This window comes from Cibotium barometz, chromosome 39, assembly GCF_041138505.1.
Source record: "Cibotium barometz isolate CiBa-2024 chromosome 39, ASM4113850v1, whole genome shotgun sequence".
In the NCBI taxonomy this organism is placed as follows: Eukaryota; Viridiplantae; Streptophyta; class Polypodiopsida; order Cyatheales; family Cibotiaceae; genus Cibotium; species Cibotium barometz.
The window spans coordinates 8,178,206-8,194,259 of NC_141084.1; the positions used below are offsets into that span (position 1 = coordinate 8,178,206).

At 39.2% G+C, this 16,054-nt stretch overlaps 1 protein-coding gene across 1 annotated transcript; it reads left to right on the forward strand.

Moving 5' to 3' along the window:
- Positions 1-12,070: 12,070 nt before the first annotated feature.
- On the forward strand, positions 12,071-13,509 carry LOC147615681 (low molecular mass early light-inducible protein HV90, chloroplastic-like). Its single transcript, XM_086778237.1, has 3 exons — positions 12,071-12,399; positions 12,574-12,648; positions 12,817-13,509. The coding sequence occupies exons 1-3, from the start codon at positions 12,232-12,234 to the stop codon at positions 13,165-13,167; spliced, it is 594 nt and encodes a 197-aa protein (XP_086634363.1). The 5' UTR covers positions 12,071-12,231; the 3' UTR covers positions 13,168-13,509.
- The last annotated feature ends 2,545 nt before the right edge of the window (positions 13,510-16,054 follow it).

Here is a 16,054-nt window from a genome sequence, read left to right on the forward strand (position 1 = left end):
TCTCTCTCTCTCTCTCTCTCTCTCTCTCTCTCTCTCTCTCTCTCTCTCTCTCTCTCTCTCTCTCTCTCTCTCTCTCTCACTCTCGTTTTTGAAATACGTATTGTCTTTGTTTAAACAGAAGTTATTTTGTTACCTTTAAAAAAAAACTTTACCTCACTTGAGAACCCAATAGACCAAGTTGTTCAAAGAGTTTCTTACCTCAAACAAAGGGTACTGCCTCTCGTTTGTGCTCTACAAGGACATAAAGTTGGAGCTCTCAACAAAATTGTTTTAAAAGGACTGGTGCCTCATCTCATTTGCAGCAATCCTCTCTCTTCCCCCCCCCCCCCTCTCTCTCTCTCTCTCTCTCTCTCTCTCTCTCTCTCGTTTGAAATACGTATTGTCTTTGTTTAAATAGAAGTTATTTTGTTACCTTTTAAAAAAAGAATGTCTCTTCTACAATTGCTTCCATGCTCTAGGCCTAGATGGTGTAGTAGTAGAACGTGGTGGATCTTTTTTGGGTTTTCCCATTGTATTGTTTGTCCGTGTTACTTGTTTGCATTCCTTTGCATCATGTTGCTAAGGTGTAAACTACCTGCTGGGAGATACCTCAGTCTAAATGTCACCTCTAATATTAGCTTTAGTCTTTGGTTTCTTCCTCTTTCTTTTTACGACAAAGTTTTGCAAAGTGCAGCCTTCATCCTCGAGGCCTTGTCGTGCCTCAATGCCTAATAGTTATGCAAGCAAACCAATTTGAAGCTATGAGTGATAGAAATGCATTAGAATACCAATTTGAAGATATGAGTAACGAAAATAAATTGTTACGCCCTGAGCAAGTGTATTACCTTGAGCAAGCGATCTGTTTATCTCAACAACCTTTTTCTTCTTTGATTCTCTGGATAAAATTTCTTCTTCCATTCCATATGACACATTCTTTTCACTAACAGGAGTATCTGTGGTCTTTTCACATTCTAGAGGCAACATATTAGGGGTAATTTAAGGTGAGTATCAATGTACTAATAGACTATTGATAGACTGTTATTAGGGATAATGATTAAAATAACAAAATATTACCAAGGGCAACTTGTTCATTAGATGTAGTAGATCTTGTTACACTAATTGAACTTGAATGGCAACTGTTAGAATTTTATCTACATAAACATTCAAGAAGGTTACTAGAAAGCTTACTATGTAAAATATTTATTGAGGATGTATCAATGCTTTTTCTTCTTACTTGTAGACTCAGATTGAACACTATTACAGTCGGACTACAGAGAGGTCTTATAAACATCATACATAGCATTGGATGGAGTTCCATTTGTTGGTCAGAGAGGAAAAGACAACATAACAATATTAAAACATGTTCTTTTTTGGCCACACTTGTGTCACTTTTTTGTTGGTTATTATTGTCCATTTTTTGTCCATATTTTATGTGTTTGAATGATGATATTAATTTCATATGGTCAGTTACATGTGATTTCAGATACCAAGTTTGTGCCAGGGTGACCACAATGCAAAAAAATGACATTTATCTATCTATGTAAACAATAAAATACATAAACATGCATGACCGAAGGTCATAACACCAAATCTGAATGTACAGAAGAGGATGGAGCATGTTAAATGGGACCCGATTTGTGCTCGGTTTGCTCGGTTTTCAAACAATGTGGATAGATTAGAGGTACAACCATCTTGCCTAGTTGCCATCCTATTGATGGATCACCCAGAGTTACTTTGTCTCCCTCCACCCCCAGCAAAGATGGTGCCGAGACCTCTAGGGGATGATAGAAGAGAAATTGTGTTGGATCTGAATGGACTCTTGGTGAAGGTTGTTGAGTACACTCATGGAAAATAACCCCCACCGTATGCACCACAAATGGATAGAGTTTAGGAGATAAGGACATGCATTGCGTTTGTACAAAGAGATGCTCCTGGTTTCTTAGATTTTTATCTTCAGTGGTTTGAAGTATTCATTTGGAGCGACTAAAAAAAGTTGAAATAATTCTAGATGCATGTTTTCCATGCCAGAAGAGGAAGATTACAAGAGTTCTGGCATAGGGTGAGTGTGATGAGGCATTCTTTATTGTGGATAAAAAAACTTGTCCTTTTTAAGAATTTATAGCGCATCTGGAATCGGTTCAGCCTGGCTATCTGAAGAAAACACTATCATTTTGGATGACTCATTATACAAGGTGTGCCAAAACCCATCCGGGACTCAGTTAGTACTTCCAAAGTTTGAGCTACAAGATGATGAAGAAGTCGAGTCGTTCTTGATTGAGTATGTGCAGCCCTGGTTGTTTCTATGGCTTGAATTGGAGGACCTTCCAGAGTACACAACATGCATGGAGCATGTTGTGTTCTATGGCTTCAATTGGAGGACCTTCCAGAGTACACAACATGCATGTTGAGTATGTGCAGCCCTAGTTGTTTCTATGGCTTCAATTGGAGGACCTTCCAGAGTACACAACATGCATGGAGCATGCAATGTACTGTGACAAAGAGTCAATAGTAGCGGTCATGGAGAAGATCATTGAATACAATGAGATGGGCAACCAAAGATGAAGGGAAAGGAATGCATGATTATCAACATGGCTTTTTTTCATATGCTTGTAGCATGAGCATGAGGCTGGCCACCTCTTGTCTTAGTTGTATGGCTAGTTGGAAATATGTACAATGGACTTGTATTAGACCACTACTCAGCTTGTACGCTGGGTTTTCTTTAGTGAATGATAACATATACTTTGGAGTTGTATTATTGGTCAAGTTATAAATTGGATTTCTCTTGGTCAGCTTGTGACTTAGAAAGTGCACTAGTAATAGGGTACTAACAGGCTAGTACAAGTGTATTTCACTCATAATAGACTACTCATAGGGTACTAACAGACTACTAATAGGGTACTAATATGTTATTACTAGTGTGCTTCACTCATTGGGTACTAACATAGTACTAACAGAGTACTAATGGATACTAACATGCTAGTACTCATTGGGTACTAACATACAAAACCTAGTAAAAATAGGCATTTTACTATTAGACAACTAATAGTCTATTCTTAGGGTAATACTGATGCTAGACTACTGATAGGGTACAAATAGATTACTATTAAGGAACCTACTACTAGTAGGTGGCTAGTACAAGTGTATTTCACTCATAGGATACTCATAGGATACTAACAGACTACTAATTAGACTACTCATAGGGTACTAACAGACTACTAACAGGGTACTAATATGCTATTACTAGTGTGATTCACTCATTGGGTACTATAACAGAGTATAATAGGGTACTAACATGCTAGTACTCTTTGGGTACTAAGAAAGTACTAATAGACAAAATCTAGTAAAAATATGAATTTTACTATTAGACTACTAATAGTCTATTCTTAGGGTAATAATAGGTCAAATTAGGGTAATACTGCTACTAGACTACTTATAGGGTACTAAGAGATTACCATTAAGGGACCTACTACTAATTGGGTACTAGTAGGATACTACTAGGCTATTACATAAGGTCAGTATTAGGGTAGAATAGACATACACTATAAGTAAACAAATTACACAATTAGACTAGTAAAAGTGATTTTTATTAGATGACATAATGTACGTAATGCACCACAGTAATAGTCGAGATTTCTCTTAAACTCAATAAAAATGTAGGTTGGTTACATGTCAAGTGGCATGTTATTGTATATTGATTCATACACTGCATTTGAAATCGAAAAAACCTTCCTTTCATTGTGATTAATTCCATATGAACCATTGGAAACTTGATGGCCCTGATGAAAAGCTGCGAGAGTAAGTCAAAACTTCAAGTTGGCATCAAGAAGGCAATAAGAATGGACATCAAGTTGCTTGTACTATATAGCGTTGAATGCATAATAGTCTTTCTCAATGATGTTTTTCCATCCATCACATAATGTTTGTTGTGCCTTAAACTTTGCACTAGTACACTTTATGATGTAAAACTCCACACCCTCAGAATTCTCAACCTCTGCATTAGCAACAAAATTATCCCCAATGCTCACAACATCACTCAAAATCTCATGGTGTCCATAGGTGGCATCATCAAAGATGTTATCACTCGTGTGCACACCTAGTGCAATGGGATTGATGATATGATATTCCCATTATTGCACATATGCTTTACTGCAACATCTTTTCCATGCACCATGCATGCAAGCACTACAAAAACATGATAAATTATGTGCTCTAATGCTCGTGTTATTAGTCATTGAAAACCCATTAACACAATGTATAGAACATTGTTTTATCAACAGGCGGGCAGTTCCACATAGAACTAATCTGTCAACCTGTGTAGTCTTCGCTTCCCAAAACAATCTAGCCCATAGATATTTCCTTTAATGGGTTGGAAGCTTGAGCTACATTTGACAAATTCGATCGAAGAAAGTTGACCATGTCAGCAACACATTCTAGTTGCACAGCATCCACTTTCAATTGTTCATGTGTGAGGGCTCTCTTCACAACAACCCCTGCTCCATCATGCTCATCCATCCATGTCCCAAGCCAAAAAAAATCCAGGTACTCTTAAAGCCAGTCAAACCAGGATATCTTCCAACAAAATAAAATGGTCTCTTTGCCTTGAATTGGGATGTTGCTCATCTGACCAAACATACTGCTCTCATAATAGTACCCCTTGTTTCTCCAGCCACGTATAATGAAGCATAAAACAATGTTGCACAAACACAGTATCATGCTTCATATCATCAGATATGAAGAAATGGATAGTTTTTTGAATCTCAACCTCAATTCAAATGTACATTATGTGCACAAGAATAGTTACTTGCTTTGAATACCAATGCATAGACTAAATCTCATTTTGCTCTTGAAATGAGTAGTTCTCAGCAAATTCAACAATAGACACAACAATGTCAGATGGAAAATACATCACACTCTTTAAACTGCTCAGCTTGCCACTTGTATATAAAGTTTTGTCGAATAAACTTTACAAGGTTAGTCTGAAACAAGTGTAATAATTCTTTGCAGCTTATTTGTTTGATTATCAACTCTTTCCTTTTCATTGTTGTTCCACCCCTACCCTTGTAAGGCACATCCTCAAAAACCTTCACTAGAACGACTATTTCGCTGTCAAAAATCTCACTTTGGTAAAAAAGTAAAATTTTTGGCCCGCACTGTTTACATCGTCCCATTGTGCAGTCTAGATGATGAAAACTAGAAGCTATAGGATTTTCGCATAGCACACCTTCCCAAATAGACGTAACACTTTTGAAGGTGTGATCAATAGATCTACATGTTGAACTACCACCATTGCTTTGGCATACCTCACAATTGCACAAACAACTTGCTCCATGAAATCCATTACTAGGCTGTCGCATAAAGTTCCTTGAATCTTTGAGGAAGATCATTTGTACATGCTGAATACAGCAACATGTGTATCTATCTTTTAACTTCCTTACAAAATAAGGCTTCAAGTATTCAAATGAGTGTTGTTGAATTGCAATATTTGGGTGCTGCCCTTTGAATTCGAAGAAAAGTTCTACTTGCAGCAATAGAAAATTTTACATTTATTACATTGCATAATAATGTTGAAAGAGAGGTAATTAGCATAAAATATTACTAGCAACCCAAAGAGACATGACTACTAATTAGTAGACCAAACTAGTATTTATAGTAAACAAGACTACTAATTAGTAGACCAAAGTAGTATTTATAGTAAACAAGACTACTAATTAGTATATTGAACTACTTTATAGAACACTGAACTACTAATTCGTAGACTAGACTACTAATTAGTGGACCGGACTATTGTTTACAAGGTAACTTTTAATCATGTCTCTTGTTGAACATACTCTTCATTAAAAAAATCACCATAGGCATCACTTTACCTACCATTGCATGTATCTTGATTATCATTGGATGAAGCATATCCCTCATTTGGTAAAGGATAACCGCCATTGGATGAGACATAGCCATCATAATATCTATCATTAGGTGAAACATAACCATATCCACCATTGGATGAAACATAACCATCAAAGCTACAACCATAGTTGCCCACATCATCATAGTAATCCCTTGGAAAAGCCGTTTCATCCGGATCCAATTCCAATAATACATCACCTTCTTCATGTGATGGATCTTGATCACTTATGTAGTCTTCAACACTACCCAAAGCATCGCTATCATGTGATGGATCTTGATCACTTATGTAGTCTTCAACACTACACGAAGCATCGCTATCATATTCCCCATCATCACATGAATAGGCGTCTTCAATACTGCAATCCGAATCCATGGTTCCAACCTGCAATTTTTCTTTGACACTTAGCAAACGGTATCCGATTTTGATGATTTTTGGCTCTATGGAACCGAGCTAAAGGGTACTAGATGGCTATGCACTTGGTATGGATAAATGAGATGGGCTATATCTCTCTGTTTTAGGGTTCTCGGTATTATAGGCTGAAATCTTATTTTGACTATATCTTGAGCTAAAAAATCGGGATTCAAAAATTTCTTGCTCAAATCGAAGCCCTTGATGAGTTCTATGAGCCTATGTGATTAGATCTATGAGACCATAAACTCCCTGTGTGATTGAATTAGGGTTTATCAATCCTGGTAAAACCCTAATTTCCACCCTAAAGGATTATCGAATTTTGAAGGTTAAGGGCTTGTTGGGTAGTTCTAAGGAAGTACTAAGAGCTTGTGTAATCACCTTTAATTCAGTCCTAAAGGATTTTGAGTGAAGTAGGGTTTTGACAATTCTGCAGAATCTTACCTAAGTGTCCTTCCTAGTGACCAATGGCTTTATGCTTGCCCCAATTCACTTGTTCAAGCATCCAATACTCCATTGGCATCCAAAAGCTCATAGGATGTGCTCACCAATGCCCATAACTCCAACCATGCATAGAATTTTTAAAAAAAAAATTGGTATGATCTCCTTTGTATTAGGAGCCAAATCTCAATCTCCTAAGCATAAAATTTACAGCATTAATACTCATTGGCATCTTGCATAAACTGCATAACACCTTGCCCCAATGTTTGCCTCATCCAATAGGCATTAAATCCATGCATAACCCAAGTGGATCACTACAATACATGTACCAATGTCTTCGATGAAGCGCTTCAAAGCTTGCTAATCTCCTAGCCAAGCTCTTCCCACCCTCGTACCTAGTCCGATTCTCGGCACAAGTTGGGACTATGTCTTTACCTCAGTACCTAATCCTCCACCATACCGCTTTCCCAAGGCACTCACAGCACGGTGGATTTAAGCCATGCTCCCCTCGGGCCTCTTCTCTAATGTGTCCAAGGTACCTTCCAACATACTAGATGCTAGGAATGGAAAGTTGTGAAAACAATTGTGATGTGATAGTGTGCTTTGCTTGAATGTAAAAGCAAGGAAGATTACTTACAACCACATGGCATGACTCATGCCCTTTTACAACTCATTCATTACAACCAAAGAGCATGGACTCGTGCTTTTCAATCAAATCCCAAGAATCTTCCCTCCATCCAACAAAACCACTCAATTCCAATCACCACAACAATAGCATGTGAGGGTAAGCAAGATCAATAGCTTAATCCACAATCTCATATGCATGCCCACACTCCATGTGACTCCTCATAGCATTGAGATGGCTATAAGTGGCTTAATGGCATCCAATACGCTTAGCAATGCTCAAAGATCTGAGAATATGTGTCATATCAATGTAAAATTGGTGCCAAAATCTCATTCATGGGTTCCATAACTCTTCCAATGCATAGAATCACATCCATTGCATTCATGTGCATGCATAATACCATTCATTTGATGAAGATTCCCTTCTCTAATGATCAATGGCATCCCATTGGAGTATGGTAAGCTAAAAATTCATCATAAGGGCATGAATGCTTGCCTTGATCATCAAACTCTTCAAAAAGGCATCCCACATGTGGCTCAATGGCAAATGAGAGCAATTAGTTTGCTATGTACTCCCATTTTTCGCATGTAGACAATACCAATGAGCTAATTAAGCATGTAGGAAACCCTAATTTCTATAATTTAGGGCTTTCCATACATGGAATCCCCTTGATTACAATGGAAGCTTTGATTCATGGAAAATGTTGAATAGCCGCTTACTAAAGAGTGTTTAGAACCACCATTGATTGATCTATTTTTGAAGACTTTATTCTCTGGTTTTTGGAAGTTCACCATAGCCACAAAAATCACCAAGAACTCTTGCAAATGGTCTCCACTTCTTCTCTACCCTTTGTGCCAAACTTAGAAGGACTCTAGCCATGCTTCTTTGACTTGGTAGCTATCAACATTTATCCGTGAGGCCCTTCACGTAGCCGGCACTACTGCGAGAGCCTAACGGGCAAAAGAGACGAAAATACCAAAAATTGCTTACAGATGGCTCAAATACATGGCATTGAAGCTTCTAATGTTGAGCAAATGGTGTTATGGAAGGTAAATGACCACAAAATTCTCTGGTCCTAGGGTTTGAGTGAGGGAAAGAAGAGCGACCAAAAAATTTCAGAAAATCACCTCAAAAATGATACTCTACCTCTTCCTCATGAGTTGCACAACAAAAACCCTAAGGATTTGAGCTCAAACGGGGCATGTATGGAGATTAATGACCATGGAAGCTCCAAGAAATAGGATTATTAGTGAAAAACATGAGGATTAAGGAAAATTTATTCAAGATTAGTTAATTTTCTCCCAATTTTGGTCTTGCAGTTCAAATTTTGGTGCGGGTGTTCCAAAATTTGGTCCGAGAGCCCAATTTTTGGCCAAAATTGATCAAAAGGGGACCTCTAGCACCCAAATCTCTCCTAATCCTTCAATATAAACAGATTTAGAGCATGATTAGGGAGCATTAACCAAGGAAGGACCAAGAAATTCAAGAAAATCAAGAAATACCAATCTCATGCACCAAGAACCTTGAAAGTGGATCAAAATCAAGGCTCTGATACCAAATGGATCTAGAGTTAAAGATGAAATCAAACATATGAAAGATGAATTCTAGCGCCCATTACACATGAAATCAAAATCAAGGCTCTGATACCAAATGGAATGGATCTAGAGTTAAAGATGAAATCAAACATATGAAAGATGAATTCTAGCATCCATTACACATGAAATTAGCATTTCCAAGCATCATAGCCAAAGATGAGCAAGAGAGAGAATCGATATGTGTATGTACCATTGTGTATGTAGCATAGAGAAAGATACATAATGGCCTTAGTGTGTTAACCTCTCACCAAGAGGATGGCTTGAAAGCTAGCTATGAGCCTTGACCAAAGATGGCCATCTCCATAGTAGGAGCCAATCTCCATAGTAGGAGCCAAAGGTACAATGGAATGTCGAAGATAAGTAAAACGATAAAAGGTCCTATCCATAAGCCCAAGGCCCTATTTATAGTGTTTTACCCATGGGACCATTTACATGTATGCTATAGGTTCATGAATAGTAGCCCATTGGATTTCTTTCTCTAGCTTCCCATGTGCTTTAGCATTTGCATTAACAGACTCTGCAAACTCAGCTCATGTAGCCCTGTACTTTCCTCTGTCAATAGCAGTAGGGCCTGTTGTGCTATTTCGTAAACAAAACCATGAGCGAAGACAATGGAAAGGTCATGATTGATGGTCTCTAGGTGGTACACCTTATAATGCAAGGTCACCCATTTGTGGATAGAGGTGAGGCTTTAAGTCCTTGTACTTCACAATTTTCCCTCTCTTAGGAACCTGGAATACTCATAGCTAATCTTTGTCTGGTATGTCTACATGCTTGGGTTGGCCCCGAAGCTAAGCCCATGCTCTGTATGAAAATCGTTCTTTGTGTGACAATATCACCTTAGCATGGGAAGCTCAACAAACGGAGGTACCCAATGAGACAAGCCTATTTTAGATGCCATTGTTGTGATCACCCTCTCCGGAATGATAACCTTGCAGCGCATGAGGGCTCATGTTACTGAAACAAGGAGAGCATGAACGGAAATAGAACAATGTGTATCAGTGATGATAAACAGATGCACACCTCTTTTTTTGTCCTGAAGGACGATCACGAAGGATGATCACTGACTCTCTAGTGTGTATCGCCCCACGAGCATGTAGAACAAACTAACGTGCACCCGTCTTCTCCAAACCGTGTGCGCCTCCTCGGTCAAGCATGCAAAATAGATGTCTCCTCGAGTGTGTGTCGCCTCCCATCATGAATATCCCCTTTTCTTGAAATAACTTGTGGGGCTCAAAATAGTGTCTATTTTTACAAAGACATCAACTTCAACAAAAATAGCTTGCTTTAATGTACATACTAGCCAAAGTACTCAAACTAGGTATAAACCTTAAACCATATAAATGTAAACATCTCTTGTAAAATTAAATATGCATAAGGGATCAGCTTTCATATGTCTCAATAAATGTATCCATTGACAATAACTATATATGCCACGCAAAATGGAATAAATGATGCATGCTATTAGGAAATCAAATAGTATTTTGTCGACACCCAAGATCGAGTGTCTTAAAATCTTCCTGACCACTAGCTTGCCTCTATTATCCAACCCAAGAATCTTCAGTTACATCAACTATTCTAATCAATTAATAAAGTAATTGATTCAAAATATAAATAGCTATACAGAACTTATAGAATCAAGACAATGCAACCCATATTCTCATGCATTTAGAGGATCACCTCGTATGCATAAACTAAGCTATGATCGTCCGGATTTAGAAAGTGTCTCAATCTAAACCCGTCTAGGGAGAATTCATAAATAATGAAAAACGTGAGAATAAAAAATTCCATGAATTTATTCCTCGTAACAGAATCCTTTAATTAATAATATTTATAATTACTTCTGATGATGTTTATGTTTGTTCTCTTTATAAAGACACAATAAATGATTCTTGGTCAGTTGTCCTATTGTTAGATTTACCGACACTTCTATCCAGGCAATGAGACGGGGCAAGCTAAGATATCACCGAAGAGCAACTCAATGAGGATATTATCAATTCTAGAGAGGATGAGGTACTTTTTGATGCCGATGAGGAAGGCGGAGATGGTGACTACTAGAAATGGCCCATCCATGATGAGGATCTTGATACAATCTCAACTCCCTCTAATGATCGGTGCTCATATTGCACCTTATTATGTTCTTATCTTTTTGGTTTGCTTATTATTGATAAGGCATTACTCTTTTCTTCTACAATTCGAGATGTACTTTACCACAAAACGATTAAGTACTAAAATCTATGTTTTGGCCTCAACTTTGTGCAGAATAGTTATCTTTAATGATTTCTCTATGTTTTGGCCTCAATCTTGTGCAAATTTGTTATCTTCAACTTTACTTGCACACTTACACATGCATAAGCGAAAAAGCAGGGGGCTCCCCTTGTGTGTGCACTATAGTTTCTGCAGTGCAAGAAAAAAAATAGGGCAACCCCCTATATTTTTGTTGGCCTACTGTGGCTCTACTGGACAAGCTATGGGTCGGGCACCCATAGCTTGGCTAATAACTGGACCAGTAGGCTGCGCAGCAACAATTTTCGAGGTCTACAAAAATAACACTAAGTTGCCCACCAGCGCGATGACTGGCAGGCTATAACTCCACTCTATTATAGTGGAGTCGGGAGACATGATTTGTTTCAACACAATCGTGATTCATATTTCACCAATCAACCATATATGTCCACATAATCTAAAATGAAACTATATTCAAGAACCACGCAAATATATACGTGTATCTAGACATGTAGCATACTGTAGCCTTAAGATACATTGATCTCATAGTCTTTACACTATTCTGTGATGCTTCCACAAAAACAAAACAAAAAAAGTAATGCATCTAATATTAAGTGAAAAAAAGTAGCAGTAGCAGCTAATATACGAAGTGAAGAAAGAAGTAGCATCTCATCTAATAGCATCTAATATTACATGCACGTGGAGTAACCTCTACGCTACAAAGTACACTGGTCATTTGACGGGGGGTTGTGTGCAAGGTCTTTGAGAGCTGGTGGTGGTGGGAGAGTCGAGCTGGGGGTGGTGGACGTGGAGAAATAGGCACTCCTCACTTCATTGTCTCACTTTAATTAGAGTAGCATGCAAAAATTTGTAGGCAACCCCGGAATCATCTCCACTCTAGATTTAGAGCCTTGCTTTGGTTTCCCATAAATATTCCTCCTCCTCTTCCTTTCTTTCATGCACTCTGGGCTTGATTTTGCCCCATTTTGTTCTCTATAATCTGCTTGAGCTCCGCTTAATTTTGTCCCTTTCTCTCCGCTTGAGCTCTTTTAGCTATGGCTACTTCCCTCGCCGGCCATGGAGCCCTTCTCTCAAGCTCTACTTCAAGCTTTCTCAATTCATCAGTTCCTCTTCTAGCTGGCCGGCCCCTCTCCTCCTCCTCTATTTCTCCTCGCTCTCAACTCCCCAGTTTCATCATCAGAGCTTGCGAATTCCCGCCGGAGGTAAGTCGTCCGCCTTCTCAACAACTAGTTATTTCTAATTAATTAATTAATTGCATAGTAGTGGAGATTTATTGGCTCACAACCTACAATTTATTCCGTTCGTTGAGTTTCTCGACCCATGCGTGCACACGTACCACCGGATCCTGCTAAATTTGTGCATTTTAAATATTGCAGGTAGACTCAGATCAGAAGCCAATTCAGCCCCAAGAACCTCGCAAAGAAGCTGCTCCTACGCTGAAACCCAACAAGGTATGGGGGGTTATTAATCGCTAGGGTTTCTAAGGCCCGTCTAAACTTCGAATCCCGAGCAATATTGGGTTCAAATCGCGCTGGCTTCGTAACTTTTTGGAACTTCGAATCCAGAGCAATAGGCATCATGATTAACTTATAATGATTTATAATGAACGTGCGTGGCAGGGTGGTGGCACAAGCTTCTTCGATGTGTTTGCATTTAGCGGGCCGGCGCCAGAGACGATAAATGGGAGGCTGGCCATGCTGGGGTTTGCGGCGGCCATGGCCATGGAGGCTGCGACGGGGCAGGACCTGACTTCACAGATAAGGGATGGTGATGGGTTGCAGCTGTTTCTGCTCGCCGGTTTCGTCATCTCGGCAGCTTCGCTAGTGCCCATGTTCAAGGGCGTCAGCAAAGAATCCACATCCGGAGCCATCATGTCCGCCCAAGCTGAGACCTGGAATGGTCGAGCTGCCATGCTCGGCCTCGTCGCACTTGCCCTCACCGAGTACTTCAAACAAGGGCCTCTCATCTGAAGCTCTTGCCCCTTGAAATACATGTTTGCCTTAATTTATACAGAAGCAGCTGTCTCCTTGCCTTTAAAAAAAACTTTACCTCGCTTGAGAACTCAATAGCCCAAGTTGTTCAAACAGTTTGTTACCTCAAACCAAGCCTTGTTTGCCTTAATTTATATAGAGGTTGTCTCCTTACCTTTAACAAAAAAACTTTACCTCACTTGAGAACCCAATAGCCCAAGTTGTTCAAAGAGTTTCTTACCTCAAACAAAGGGTACTGCCTCTCGTTTGTGCTCTACAAGGACATAAAGTTGGAGCTCTCAACAAAATTGTTTTAGAAGGGCTGGTGGCTCATCTCATTTGCAGCAATCCTCTCTCTCTCTCTCTCTCTCTCTCTCTCTCTCACTCTCGTTTTTGAAATACGTATTGTCTTTGTTTAAACAGAAGTTATTTTGTTACCTTTTAAAAAAAGAATGTCTCTTCTTCCTTAGGTTGCATTCCATGGTGGTGAAGAGAATTAGAAAAACAATTACTACTAGCATTCCAACTATGAAGATAGTGTCAAGGGAACTTGGTAGGGCGAGGATAGATCTCAAGCTCCTCTTCTTATCCTTTATGAAACAAGGTAATTAGAGGGGCTTGCTTTCTATCCATAGCCAACCTTAAAAGGTGCTTTGTCATGCCCCCCTAGTGGAAGTTTTTGGATGTAGGGTTTACGACGTATCGCCACTTGTGAGACTCCTTGAGGGGATGTCAGAGTGCATACACATAGTGTTTATTTGTGGGTATGTCAATAGTCTCTTAATTAGCTGGTAGGTTAGTGTGAATATAATCAACCTCACCATGGGGAAAAGCCAATCAGGAGTCTAAATTTTGGATGTTTTAAAATCTTTACTTGATGAGACAATAGTAGTTAGCTTGTCTTCTTGTAATCCTAGTTACTTGACATGCAACCAAATTAGAGAACAACAATACTCCTGAAACTCAAGTGATTTACCTCTATAATAGGTGTGCTATATTGATTAGGAAAGGTGGTGATTTTGGGAGGTGCATCTTGATTTAAGGGCAAGAAATGGAGGAGAAAGGATCATGTGCAAAGGCAAGAAAGGATCATGTGCATCTGCTGAGCAACGTGGTCTACAAGGACATAAAGTTGGAGCTCTCAACAAAATTGTTTTAGAAGGGCTGGTGGCTCATCTCATTTGCAGCAATCCCCTCTGCCTCAAACAAAGGGTACTGCCTCTCGTTTGTGCTCTACAAGGACATAAAGTTGGAGCTCTCAACAAAATTGTTTTAGAAGGGCTGGTGGCTCATCTCATTTGCAGCAATCCTCTCTCTCTCTCTCTCTCTCTCTCTCTCTCTCTCTCTCTCTCTCTCTCACTCTCGTTTTTGAAATACGTATTGTCTTTGTTTAAACAGAAGTTATTTTGTTACCTTTTAAAAAAAGAATGTCTCTTCTTCAAACAAAGGGTACTGCCTCTCGTTTGTGCTCTACAAGGACATAAAGTTGGAGCTCTCAACAAAATTGTTTTAGAAGGGCTGGTGGCTCATCTCATTTGCAGCAATCCTCTCTCTCTCTCTCTCTCTCTCTCTCTCTCTCTCTCTCTCTCTCTCTCTCTCTCTCTCTCTCTCTCTCTCTCTCTCTCTCTCACTCTCGTTTTTGAAATACGTATTGTCTTTGTTTAAACAGAAGTTATTTTGTTACCTTTAAAAAAAAACTTTACCTCACTTGAGAACCCAATAGACCAAGTTGTTCAAAGAGTTTCTTACCTCAAACAAAGGGTACTGCCTCTCGTTTGTGCTCTACAAGGACATAAAGTTGGAGCTCTCAACAAAATTGTTTTAAAAGGACTGGTGCCTCATCTCATTTGCAGCAATCCTCTCTCTTCCCCCCCCCCTCTCTCTCTCTCTCTCTCTCTCTCTCTCTCTCTCTCTCTCTCTCTCTCTCGTTTGAAATACGTATTGTCTTTGTTTAAATAGAAGTTATTTTGTTACCTTTTAAAAAAAGAATGTCTCTTCTACAATTGCTTCCATGCTCTAGGCCTAGATGCTGTAGTAGTAGAACGTGGTGGATCTTTTTTGGGTTTTCCCATTGCATGTCATGGTGGTGAAGAGATTTAGAAAAACAATTACTACTAGCATTCCAACGATGAAGATAGTGTCAAGGGCAAGGGAACTTGGTAGGGCGAGGATAGATCCCAAGCTCCTCTTCTTATCCTTTATGAAACAAGGTAATTAGAGGGGCTTGCTTTCTATCCATAGCCAACCTTAAAGGGTGCTTTGTCATGCCCCCCTAGTGGAAGTTTTTGGATGTAGGGTTTACGACGTATCGCCACTTGTGAGCCTCCTTGAGGGGACGTCAGAGTGCATACACATAGTGTTATATTTATGGGTATGTGAATAGTCTCTTAATTAGCTGGTAGGTTAGTGTGAATATAATCGACCTCACCATGGGGAAAAGACAATCAGGAGTCTAAATTTTTGGATGTTTGAAAATCTTTACTTGATGAGACAATAGTAGTTAGCTTGTCTTCTTGTAATCCTAGTTACTTGACATGCAACGAAATTAGAGAACAACAATACTCCTGAATCTCAAGTGATCTACCTCTGTATAGCAGATGTGCTATATTGATTAGGAATAGGTGGTGATTTTGGGAGGTGCATCTTGATTTAAGGGCAAGAAATGGAGGAGAAAGGATCATGTGCAAGAGTGAGAAAGGATCATGTGCAAAGGTAAGAAAGGATCATGTGCAAAGGCAAGAAAGGATCATATGCATTTGCTGAGAAACGTGGTACCAAAGAGCACAAGGAAGAGGTTGGGAGTGAGTAAGGTATAAGGTCATTTAGCAAGTGACCGCATCAACAAAGCTAATTTATCCCACATGAGCTCTCAAGCAACTTAGTAGCC

Bases quoted from the DNA above. Each gene is read 5' to 3' on its own strand.
- LOC147615681 (XM_086778237.1), top strand. From the start codon at position 12,232: ATGGCTACTTCCCTCGCCGGCCATGGAGCCCTTCTCTCAAGCTCTACT. The intron at 12,400-12,573 runs GTAAGTCGTCCG...TAAATATTGCAG, and splicing joins CTTGCGAATTCCCGCCGGAG to GTAGACTCAGATCAGAAGCC. The intron at 12,649-12,816 runs GTATGGGGGGTT...CGTGCGTGGCAG, and splicing joins CTACGCTGAAACCCAACAAG to GGTGGTGGCACAAGCTTCTT.